This window comes from Pituophis catenifer, unplaced genomic scaffold (assembly GCF_029215685.1).
Source record: "Pituophis catenifer annectens isolate HBS135680 unplaced genomic scaffold, rPitCat1.0.hap2 SCAF_2, whole genome shotgun sequence".
Classification (NCBI taxonomy): domain Eukaryota; kingdom Metazoa; phylum Chordata; class Lepidosauria; order Squamata; family Colubridae; genus Pituophis; species Pituophis catenifer.
In genome coordinates, this window is record NW_027256882.1 from 88,314,931 (window position 1) to 88,327,630 (window position 12,700).

Below are 12,700 nucleotides of genomic sequence, written 5' to 3' on the forward strand. Positions count from 1 at the left end.
TTAAAATGAGATCAGGAGTTCTGTTTTCAAAATGGGAGAACATTCTGTATGTCATTTCTAGCCTTCTCCCAGAATTGCATTCAAAACGTTTTCGGACTTCGATAGCAATTTTCTTGTGTAAATACTTCTGTCCAGGCTTTGTAATTGCCATGTAATGTTTTATTGAAATTGCATGAGGATTAGGCTAATAGCATGCAGATGGAGAAAAGATATATATGGGAAGGTGTGAATAAGAACCACCATATATAGTCATTTGAGAAGCTATCTCCAGTTTCTGATATTGTTCCAAAATGTCATGGCGTCTCAAACAGTCTTTTTATGAACAACTTCTTTAGGTAGGAGCAGGTGCGATTGGCTGTGAACTCTTGAAGAATTTTGCAATGATTGGCTTGGCTGCTGGCGAGGGTGGGGAGATTGTTGTGACAGACATGGACATCATTGAAAAGTCCAATCTGAACAGGCAGTTCCTATTTCGACCACAAGATGTATCTGTAAGTCATGCAGGCAAGATGGCGGGGTGTGGGGGGAGGTTTGGGAGAAGTAAGAGTGGTAACTTTGCAAACTCTGTGATATGCTGCTGGTCAGAATACTAGCAAATTGACTTTTAACGTCAATGAAGAAAATCTGTTTTCTGACCTGACTTCTATTTCTGTACTTTGGTCAATGACCCATTTTAATCCTAAATCTAATCATATTTCCTTTGTTTCTATAGAAGCAGAAGTCAGAAGTGGCTGCAGCTGCCATAAGACGTATGAATCCCAAAATCAATGTAATAGCTCAGCAAAATCAGGTTGGGCCTGACACAGAACACTTCTATGGGGATGACTTCTTCCTGGGCTTGGATGGTGTCGCCAGTGCCCTGGACAGCTTTCAAGCCAGTGAGTCCTTCAGTCATAATGAGTATGAGTCTCCCAGGGTAAAGTGTTCCAGTCTTCCATAACAAAATTGCTCCTGGATAAATTGGGAAGTCAACTCTCTAATGCCACCCATCATCACCAATGACCATTCTGTAATTTAATTTAATTTAATTTAATTTAATTTAATTTAATTTAATTTAATTTAATTTAATTTAATTTAATTTAATTTAATTTAATTTAATTTAATTTAATTTAATTTAATTTAATTTAATTTAATTTAATTTAATAATTTAATTTAATTTAATTTAATTTAATTTAATTTAATTTAATTTAATGTATATGCTGCCCCTCTTCGAAGACTCAGGGCGGCTCACAATACATTTTAAAAAATCATTATAAAAAAACATCTAAAAATTAAAGACATTGAAAACATTAAAAACTCATTCACGCCATTCATGGCCGGATCTCGCCAGATCACAAGAGCGAGATCAACGGCCCCAGGCCTGCCGGAAAAGCCAGGTCTTCACCGCTTTTCAGAAGGCCAATAGGGTGGGGATGGTTTGGACCTCAGGAGGTAACTGGTTCCAGAGAGCTGGGGCTGCCACAGAGAAGGCCCTCCCCCACGGGCCTGCCAGCCGGCATTGTTTAGCTGACGGGACCTGGAGGAGACCAACTCTGTGGGATCTTACCGGTCGCTGGGAGCTATCTGGCAGAAGGCGGTCTCGAAGATAACTGACTGGGAAATTTGAAAGTAGTACCCCCAGTACATCTGAAACATTCCAGTTTGGAAAATATTTATATGTATATACAAGTATACTTAGTCTCCCAATGGGCAGCAGAGTGTTTGCTGGCTGCCAGAAAAAAAAGCCTAGAAACTAGTGGATTGTGATTTCACTGAACTAGGGCTGCATAAAAATCTTGGTTTACGTAGGAAGAACCTGGCTAAAGAGAAATACACATAAAGCCTATGAAAAGAAAAGCAAACAAATACAAGTATACATATATATATATCCTGTTTCCCCCAAAATAAGACATCCCCTGATAATAAGACCAATCGGGCTTTTGAGCGCATGCGCTAAAATAAGTCTTCCCCCCCCAAAAATAAGCCCTCCACGAAAATATTTAAACCCAGAGCTGGAAATCAGGTAAGATGGCAAGAGGAGCCCCATCTTGCTCCACACACCCCAAAATAATAAGACCTCCCCGAAAATAAGGCCAAGCGCTTATTTTGGGGTTCAAAAAAAATATAAGACAGGGTCTTATTTTCGGGGAAACCTGGTACTTATATATATTTCTCACTGCTAAATAATATTTTTGCATAAGTTCTCTTAATTTTAAGGGAAAGGAAAAATTTTAACAAGATAATGAAATATAAAGGTTGATCCTGTGATACAAAGGTCAGAATAGTTAAAGCAGCAGTTTTTCCTGTAAGAATGTATCGCTATCAAAGTTATATGTACAGAAAGAGTGAGAGAAAGAAGATAGAATGATAGACTAAGGATCCTTCGTGGTCTCTGAGCTTGGTTGTTTTCTTGTAGACTTTTCATTACCCAAACTAGGTAACTTCATCAGTGCTCTGTGCTAGAATGATAGATTTAGAAACTATTACTAAAGGTACCATGAACTGCAAGAAAAAAATAATAAATTAGTCGTGGACCAAATAAAAACTGACTATACTTTGGAGACAATTTATTTATTGGTTCGATTTATATGCTGCCCTTCTCCGGAGACTCAGGGTGGCTTACAATGCGTTAAGCAATAGCCTTCATACTTTTGTATATACCTGCTTAGTAGGGCTTTCGGGGGCCCCTAAGCGGTGTTCTTTTTTATACAAAGTCAGCTTATTGCCCCCACAATCCAGGTCCTCATTTTACCTACCTCGAAAGGATGGAAGGCTGAGTCAACCTTGAGCCTGGTGAGATTTGAACTTGCAGTAATTGCAGGCAGCTGGTGCTATTTAACAGCACTTTAGTCTGCTGCACCACCAAGGTTCTTGATCCACAAGCAGAAACCGAAATACTTTGGCTCGGGATGGGAGTTGATAGACTGAATCACTTGTAGGCAGGACAAGAAACAATGGATGGAAACGATTGTAATCAGGGAGAGAAGCAACCTGGAACTAAGGAGAAACTTCCTAACAGGACAATTAACCAATGGAACAGTTTGCCTTCTGAAGTTGTAGGTGCTTCATCACCACTGGAGATTTTTAAGAAGAGCCTGGACAGTCACGTTTCTGAAATGGTATAGTGTTGGTATAGTGGTATAGTGTTTCCTGCTTAAGCAGGGGGCTGGACTAGTGGAAGATCTCCAAGGTCCCTTCCAGCTGTGTTCTGATTGACTGATTGGAGCTATGGAAGCAGAATCACCCATAGATGTGTGCAACACTTTAGGCTCCCCCTTTTTCTTTCCCCTGCAGGAAACTATGTGGGCGAAAGATGTGTACGCTACCTCAAGCCTCTGCTTGATTCTGGGACCAATGGCACCAAGGGACATGCCCTGGTCTTTGTACCTAACCTGACAAAGACACATGGACAAATTCCGGATGGGGAAAATAGAACGTTCCCTCTCTGCACTCTGCGCCATTTTCCCAGCACCATCCAGCACACCATTCAGGTACAAGTCCACACTACTCTTTCTTCTGCCCCTCATCAACTCTGCAGCTTCTGCTCCAACGGGACGTTTTCCCCTCCTTTTCTCTTCGGTTGAGCCATCCTTGAAAGAGGGGAAACGTCCTTCTTCTGCCTGGCCCTTTTAGCTTCATTTACTGTTTCCAGGCGACTGGGCAAAAACTAGGGTGGCTGTTAGTGGTGTGATGACAGGAGATGGGGCCCAGCTGTTTCACCCATATGCTAAGCCAAAATTCTTCCCCTCAAGCAAATCTTCAGCTGTTTCTTCCCAGTTCACACAATAGAGGCAGCAAGAGAAGGCCTTTCCAGATTTCAGGACCCTGAGGCTTTTCATGCCCCTGTTTGATTCCCTTTCGCTTCCAATGGAGGAAATTTGATTGGGGACTGTCCATTTGATTGGGGAGCGCTTTACATCTAGATCAGAGGAGTAAATGCCTGGCTTGAGGGATCTGTGGTCTATGTTGGCCCATTTAGCCCCCCAAATAGTGGCAGGCAAGATATCTGTTATCCAGTACTTGCTATTTGGGAGTGCATCTTGCAGAGCGTAACTGCTCTTGCTTCGGAGTCAATGCACAGGCTTAATGCATTTACAAAGAGCAAAATAGATTCCTAAACCCGCTTCACCTCCATCTTTTCCAGTGGGCCCGAAATCAATTTGAGGATCTTTTCAAAAGAAGAGCAGAGGTTACTAATAAGTTTCTGAGGTGAGTGAAAGTCTAGTTCTTGGAAGTTCTGGATAAATATTATATGTGTGTGTATGTAAGAATCATGAATAGGTAGTGTTGGGCATCAAGATGATGTTTTATTCTACTAGCAGGGACAAGGGATGTTTAGTAGATACTTTATCACTAAACAATAATTGTTCTTAGCATAATTAAAAAAGGAGATCTGATTGTTTTGAGAGGCCTATAGATATTTTAACCACAATTGGTGCAGATTTCCTATACTTAAGAAATAAGTCAGCTGAATACTTTCTTTAGTCCAACCACAGTGTGTATTTTTAACTTCAGGGATCCCACCTTCTTTGAGAAAGAAGACATGGAAACTTTGGAGATGCTGAATCTAGTGAAGATGAGTCTTCAGGAGCAGCCACACTGCTGGCGAGACTGTGTGGTCTGGGCCTGGAAACTTTGGGAGCGTCTTTTCTCTCATGACATCCTGCAGTTGCTGTACAACTTTCCATCTAAATATGTGAGACATGAGCATATCCTTTTTACCCTCAACTACTTCCTAACTTCTTGCCCAGCACAGTGCAGCAAATGAAGTGTGAATGGCTTAAGAGCAAGGGTGGATCCTCCCTCTGCCCTTCTTTGGATGGAGTACACATTTCTCTTGCAGAGGCTTCCAATTTAATCAAAACTCATTCCAGAAAGTGCTGGTTTCATCATGGAGGCATTGCTTCTTACAGACTTAGCTCCACAAACATTTACTCTTGCTGCTTCTTTGGGTAGAAGCCCATGGTTATAAACTATCTCATACACCCTAGATGAAGATCCTGAAAATAATTTGCCTATAGTTTTTCAGACTGGCAACAAACTTCAGAAGAATAGGAACCTAATAGGATCTGAATCAAATGGCAAACCATAATCAAGAGTCCACAGAGAGAGAAGTAGTACTGTATATTCAAAGCAGAGAGTCCAGATGCTGAGGCTAAGGGCTCAACCTAGAATAGTTTCCATAGTGGTCCTGCACCTCGCTGTCTTCCTCTCATTGTGGTGAAGCAAAATTCAAGGTAGCCATTCCCTTTCTATATAGGATGTTCCAGAAGTACAGAAAGAGCCCTCTTCCCATATTTCCTATTACAGATTATCTGACACCACCTGAGAAGATTAGGAACAATCTGCCCTGTATGTAGTTAACACATAATCATTTATATCCATCTCCATACAATGGTGGTGGTGTAATTTTGCAAGTGGTGTTAACTATAAATAGAAAATAAAATGAAGCATTTTTCAGCCTTGCAGGAACACACACACTCTATGAAAAGAATTCGTACGGCTTCTTTATTCTTTTAGTTATATTAATACCTAAAACACAGAAAGTGATTTTCTTGGCTTGGCTGAGAGGAAAATCAAAAGAGAGAATCAGAGGGAATTACTGTACATTTTTTGTGGAAACCCAGATGCTTAATGTAAAGGTGGCTTCTTTGATACCTGTGAATTCCACTCAGGATTGAAAATGCCATTGAAGGATTACTGTATCTGTGAATTATAATACACATTTTTTTCATGGCTTTTCATAAATAGATTCAAGGAAGGGTAAAAAAAAAAAAAAGCTAAGGCCCCATTTTATGCATTCAACTTAGAGTTCTTTGGTAGCTCCACGGCCTCAGCTGCAGATTCCATTGCACTTTCATTCCCCATTTTTCCTCACTGTGTACATTATGTTACTGAAACTGATGCTACCATGGTTATATGTGTCCATCTTTTCGATGATAAAGCATTGTTCTTTTATATAACCTTTTTTTGGTCCTTAATGGAATGTAACAGTATTGTCAGAAGGAGGCCCTGGATGTTTTGAAGGAATTAAAATATATACAAGTAAAATATACAGATGGTACAGATAGTTCCTTCCAGCCACATCTACTATTTCTGAGCCCTTCACTTATTCTCTCTTCCATGGCTAAATCTCTTTACTTCAGGCTGCAAAACTTACCTGGCTCAGTTCCAGCCTTTGATCAGTGGAGTTTCCTTCCTTGAATGTCTTTCCTGCACCCATGTGGCTTCCTGACTGACCCCATCTACCTTTGTCCCCAGGAGACAAGCCCTGGACTTCCTTTCTGGTCCGGATCCAAGCGATGCCCCCAGCAGCTCCAGTTTGACTACAATAATGTGAGTGAGTTGTTCAGCTTGGGAACTTGGGATTCTAGAAGAGAGCAGACTTTGCCTTCTCAGTCAGCATCATCAAGGAAAGGTCAAGACATTTCCTCTGTTGGGTGACCATTCACATTTTAATGTTAAAAGGATAAAAGTAAACGTTAAAATGGATAAAAGTAAAAGTACACATTCACTCTCATAAACACACACACATACCAGGGGTGAAATTCAGCAGGTTCTGACAGGTTGTGGAGAACCAGTAGTGGAAATTTTGAGTAGTTCGGAGAACCAGCAAATACCACCTCTGGATGGCCCCAGAGTGGGGTGGGAATGGAGATTTTGCAATATCCTTCCCCCAGGAGTGGGGAGGGAATGGAAGCCACACTACATCCACTATGCCACGGCCACAGAACTGGTAGTAAAAAAATTTGAATTCCACCACTGACACATACATATTCAATGAATGAGAATTGTTTGTTTTTATTATTTCCTAGAACTGCAAACAAGAATGGCAAACAATTCACAATAAATAGCTTAAAAAGAATAGTCTGTAGAGATTCTCAGTCATCCAGGTCATGGTTGTCCCAAAGGTGCTTTTTTCAGGAGGCAACTGGACTTTCTTGATTTTTTTTTTGAAGACATTTTGCTTCTCATCCAAGAAGCTTCTCCAGTTCTGACAGGATAGTGGGGAATGGAAGAATTTCATAAAAAAAGAGTACGAATCCAGAAGTGTTTAATCAACAAGAGAAACAAGAGAAAGAGTAGTTCATTTCAAACTTGCCTTGGATGTTTCAAAGGAGGATTGGAGAATGCCATCTCTGAACCCACTGGTTCTCGCAGTCATAGTTGAAAGCTGCATTAGGTGATGTGATGTATTGATCATATAATCGAGGAGCATTTGTTTAACTGAATGGAAGGGAATTTATTTCTGGAGAGTCACCCAATGCTTCCCGTTGCTGATTATGAGAAATAAGAACTTAGGGTTTCAGTGGGGAAAAGGGATATATTGGGTACTGACTCTGCTAAAGCTATCTTTGGATTTTTACAGACCACCCACAAGACCTTCATTGTGATTGCCAGTCGCCTCTTTGCCGAGACATACAGGCTGCTTGTTCATGAAGATGAAGATGAAGATACCACTTTCCAAGTCCTCCTTAAGTTGCATCCCACACCCTTCCACCCACGTCAAGGGATGCATATCCCTGTTACTGATGAGGAGATTCCAACATTACCAAGTGCCTCTAGTAAGAAATCGATGAGATCAATGATAGTCAGAATACTAAACTGTTTCCTTTAGTTCCTAAAGATCCTTCTGCTGATCTTAATCAAAATGTGGGGTGGAGGTTATCATTGAACTGTAAGGGTGATATAAAGGGCTTTAAACGAGCAGTTGTTTTGTTCATTCCATATCACTCAAATGTTCTCACTTGGACTAAATATGTCTTTTAGATCAGACGACATTGGTAGAACTGAAACAAGAATTGGGAAAGCTAAGAGAGAAGCTTAAAAAAGAAATGGAGCCACTTCACTTTGAGAAGGTATGGATATGCTTGTTTATTGCATCTTGCTATGCATTTCTTTCTGTGTAGATCTTGAGTGAACCAGGTGACTCTACTATTCCAATTGTGACCCCCTCTCCAGCAGTTCTGACAATGCTTCTTCATCCTGGACCAGGCAATTTCAGTTTAGAACTAGAACACTTTAATGAGATGACTCATGAACTGATTTTCCCATTGTTCCAGTGTCTGTAAAGGGCAAGTATGAACAAGAGCCACATGTTTTTTTAAATATTCAGAGCTCAATTGCCAAGTTACCAAAAACACTCCCTTTGTATCACGTACACAAAATGTAGGATTATGACTCAAAGTCTGAACTACAAATCAGATGGCTCCTGGTTTTGAATCTCACCTTTGCTGAGAACTCATTGGATAGCTTGAAGTGGGCTGAGCAACTTCTTTTAAACTGAAGGAAGTATTTGGACTTTAATGATGTTCTGGAGCCCTTATTCCCAAAAGTGGGTGAGGCCAGGGCATGTTAAATGGGCAGAAACCAAGTTAAACCTAGATAAGGCTGAATTTAGGTCAGTTTGACAGCACAACTTCCCGTGTACCTAATGATTTCCTTAATTTATTTGTAAATTAAATGTATAGGTAAGTTTTAGCTGGACTCTGAGGAAACATTAAGGCCTTCTTTCCAGAAGAAAATTCTCAAGAGGAAAAAAGGAAATAATCAGGCTTTTGGCAGCTAAGTTACATGTTAAATTTGTGGTGGAATCCCACAGAAGAGGAAGGTGGGAACTTGTGACCTCAAGACTCAGGCATGCTACTTAGAACAATTGTCTTTACATCAGAACCAAACCATATCTGGATAAACTGCTCTTTTGAGTTGATAGAGCTACACTCTATCAAGGAAACTAAGTTTTCTTGATCCCAGATTTAATTCTGAGCCATGCGTAAAATTGAGACAAAATAAAGTCAGAAGGATTGTTGGTCTAAATTCATTCATATCTGGGGCTGGCAAATGAGAAAATGACTGGAGAATGGGGAGGTGCTTGAATGTGAAATGATAAGGATGTGGAACATTTAAGGAAAATGGTGGGTTCATGCCAAGGGTTTTGCTCACCCTTGCTATCAGAGACTCTTAAAATGAAAATTAAGCTGGATAATGAAAGTGGAGCTGACTTTCTGTGTACAAAGAACACCTTTCAGCATTGAGTTATGGCCTTCCTCAGCTTGCTCACATCTTGCAGTAGGAAGTCTGTTTTATTTAGTAGGGGAGAACATTGTGATTGAATGATATTCCTTGTGTGCAGAGCAGTATTGGAACAGGCCCACAGCTGCTATGAGCCAAACATTTTGCATACAGTGGGCATTTGTCTGCAGAAATGCAGTTGTAATGTAGGAATCTTGTGGGGATTATATCCAAATATGTCATCAGTTGCCAGGATCGGGGTCCAGATTTCAGTTAAGGTGGAATATTTTCCATATATTGCCATTTCAGTTGAAAGTTGCTGTCAAATGCTCCTAATCGAAATCTCATTTACCAGTCAGGTTTAGTTGCTTTGACCTTTTCCGTGTTTTGGAGGCTACTGTTTCTGGAGTTTTGAGTTATAATTGAGATGACATTTAGGATTTAAGTTTCTTAAGTTTCCAGAAGAGAGAAATATCATTATTTAAAAACGCAAAATGACATGTAATTCAGGTTAAGTGCGTAAGGTACATTTTGCCATTCATTCTATTACACAAAGAGTTTTCAATTGTAGATATGTATTTTTATTTTTATTTTATTTTATTTCCAATTTATTTCACATTATTTAAAAACCATCTCAATCCTGAAGGGTTCTGGATGCTTCACAACATAAAAGAAAATGTAAAATGTAACAGTACATGTTTTGTAGCCAGAGTTTGGATGCCCTCATTCAAACCAATTGGGGCCAAAGACATGTTGAATAGCACAGATTTGAATTGTTACAGAGTGTTAACATAAGAGGGTCTGAACTGAGAGAGGGTGTTCCAAAGAATGAGGGGTGCCATGAAGAAAGCATGCACACCAGGTAGTCCTTGACTTACAACTATTCATTTAGTGACTTTCAAAGTTACAAGAACCCTGAAAAAAGTGACTTATGACCAGTTCTCACACTTTTAACCATTGCAGCATCCCCACAGTCACATGATCAGAATTCAGTTGTTTGGCAACCGGGGTGTCAGCTTTGGAAGCCATATTAGGCCGGAAGCTTCAATGCTGCTACCTCCTCATGTGTGGGAAAGTAGGAGGGGGGATTTAGGAGAGGGGGTTAGTAGACATAATAGCATTCTTCCTGTCGGTCAAGGTCAGGGCGATCCAGCATCTGGAGAAGGAGCGGTCAGGGGGCTGGATCGAGATGGAACGGATGTTGATTGGAGCATGTGATCGACTGGGGGGAAAAGGGGATGGTTTTGGGAGCTTTGACTTTTCAGATTCGGGATTTCCCAGATGTGCCAGTTTGCCTATTCTAGTAAAGAGAACTTTGGAAAATGCTTGCTTCCGCGTCTTTACTTGGAGTTGGGGTTTTCCTGGAACCCTGACACGGTGTATATTTACGATGGTTGCAGATTCCCAGGGTCCTGGGACTGTCATTTGCAAACCTTCCTAGAGAACTTCTGACAAGCAAAATCAATGGGGAAGCCAAGTTCATTTAACAATCACATGATTTATGTAACAACTGCAATGATTCACTTAACGACCGTGGCAAAAAGATAATAAAATGGGGTGTGATTATCAACTGCCGTCCTTAGCAACAGAAATTTTGCTCTCCATTGCAGTCATAAATTGAGGGCTACCTGTAATCTGGTTCACAGCTATGTATTTCTTGCAAGGATGTGGGTGGCCATTGATTGCTCTAGAAAAGCAGATACATTTTGATGCTGTACCATAAAGAGTTTTTAAAAATATCATTCAGACCAACTGACCAAAAGTATCATTGTGGGTATTCTGAATTAAGTCTGGAAGTCTATTGGCAATTAGTAATTTTAGCATTGGGTTTACTCTGTGCTAGTGAAATTATGCCACAGCAGTCTAATTGCATTTTGCATCAATTCCAGCTTCAGAGTTGTCTCCAAAGCAGGGGTGAAATCCTCCCGGTTCAGACCGGATCGCCCGATCCAGTAGCGATGGAGGTGGATGGTTTGGAGAACCGGTAGCAAAAATCCCTGCCCCCCCCCATGCCTAGCTGAGCCACACAATCATCAGAGGCTTTTTTTTTTTTTTTACTTTTAAAAGCATTTTTTCTACAACCTCTTCGGCCGAAAAAATGCTTTTAAAAGTTTTTAAAAAAAGCCTCTGATGATTGCGCGGCTCAGCTTGGATCATCAGAGGCATTTAAAAGAAAAAAAGCCTCTGCCGATCAGGCAACTCAGCTGGGATCATCAGAGCCTTTTGAAAGCCTTTTCGCCGAAGAGGTTGTAGAAAAAATGGTTTTAAAAGTTAAAAAAAAAAAAGGGCCACGCCCACCCAGTCACATTACCCCACCACCACCAAGCCATGCCCACAAAACCGATAGTAACAAATTTTAGATTTCACCACTGCTCCAAAGGCAACCTTACCTACAGCGTGTTATGAGGATCCAAATTAAGATGCAGAAGATTCGATCTGAGTTTCTGGGTCCCAAGAATATATGGGGTTGAGATTTTTGTCCCTACTGAGCCCCATCATTTCCTCAATTGGGTTAGGATTGAAGAGATTTCAAATAACTTAAGTTCCCCCCCCAATATTCCTCCCTGGAATCAGGGACCAGGATTGTCTCAGCATCTTAATCACATGCTCGCTCACTATGTAAATGGCATTAAATCTAGTTTGGCTCTAACCACCATTCGTTTCAGTAGAAAGGATTTAAACATGTGGTTAAATTTGTACAATGTTGTGTAGATTATAGTCACTATTTCTTGGTTTTTTTTCCTCATTTGAGCCCCAAGTTATTTGATCACATTACAGTCTGTTACTGCTGTTTATGAAATCGTTCTTCATAAACCTGTAAAAAAACATTATTGTGTTAGTGAGGAAACTTGGGCCCAGATTAAGAAGGACATCCATTCAAAGACAGACGTGCAATTCCAAAAAACAGGGTCATGGGCATTGTTGTAAGTTCACACCTTGACTGTATCCAGACTTTGGAAGTGCCAGGATGTTGGGAATGAGCTGTTGATGATACCTGTTTCTCATTATTTTTCTGATAACTCTTCTTCTGTTGTTGCATACATGATCAGACCTAGTTACCTGCTTGACAGAGCAACACTGCATACTAGGACTATTCACACTTCCTGATTGGACTATTGCAGTGTGCTCTCCATGGAGCTACCCTTGAAGACCACACAGAAGTTACAACTAGTCCAGAATGCAATGGTGTACTTTGATTTGCTCATAGTTTCACTGGCTCTCATTTTCTTTCAGAGTGCAATTCAGGCTGCTGGTTATCTTTCAAACTCTGCATGGCACAAAACCAGGTTATTTGTAGAACTGCCTCTCCCCGAGGGTATCTGCCCTCTTCACTAGATCAAATTGGGAGGGCACATTCCCTTCCCCTAGATGTTGCCATCTAATAGGGCCTTTTCCATAGCAACCCCTGCTCAGTGGAGTGTCCCTCCTGGGATCCAACTTTTAGCCTTCCAGAAAGCTGCAAAGAGCTGGGCTTTTCCCTCAGGCATCAGAGCTTGGTGATCACATTGTCCAATAGATTGGATATTGTTAGTTAAGGAACTAGGCTTTTGGTTTTACTGTTTCTTTGGTTTGTAATATCACTGTAAGCTGTCCAGAGTTGTGTTTCATAAAATGGGTGGCCTTATAACTTTTACCAATTGATTATTAATGAATCAGACCACCATCCTATTTTTCAGTACTTATACGAGTATTGTATTGTATTGTATTG

At 40.6% G+C, this 12,700-nt stretch overlaps 1 protein-coding gene across 3 annotated transcripts in view; it reads left to right on the forward strand.

The window, feature by feature from the left end:
• UBA7 (ubiquitin like modifier activating enzyme 7) overlaps nt 1–12,700 on the forward strand; it is a 48,324-nt gene that overhangs the window by 20,905 nt on the left and 14,719 nt on the right. For all 3 annotated transcript variants that reach the window (XM_070933759.1, XM_070933761.1, XM_070933760.1), the window contains exons 14-21: nt 336–491; nt 713–878; nt 3,274–3,470; nt 4,124–4,188; nt 4,495–4,675; nt 6,241–6,315; nt 7,349–7,544; nt 7,750–7,838. In XM_070933759.1, coding sequence (XP_070789860.1) covers nt 336–491; nt 713–878; nt 3,274–3,470; nt 4,124–4,188; nt 4,495–4,675; nt 6,241–6,315; nt 7,349–7,544; nt 7,750–7,838 — 1,125 coding nt within the window. The remainder of the gene's footprint in view (nt 1–335; nt 492–712; nt 879–3,273; nt 3,471–4,123; nt 4,189–4,494; nt 4,676–6,240; nt 6,316–7,348; nt 7,545–7,749; nt 7,839–12,700) is intronic.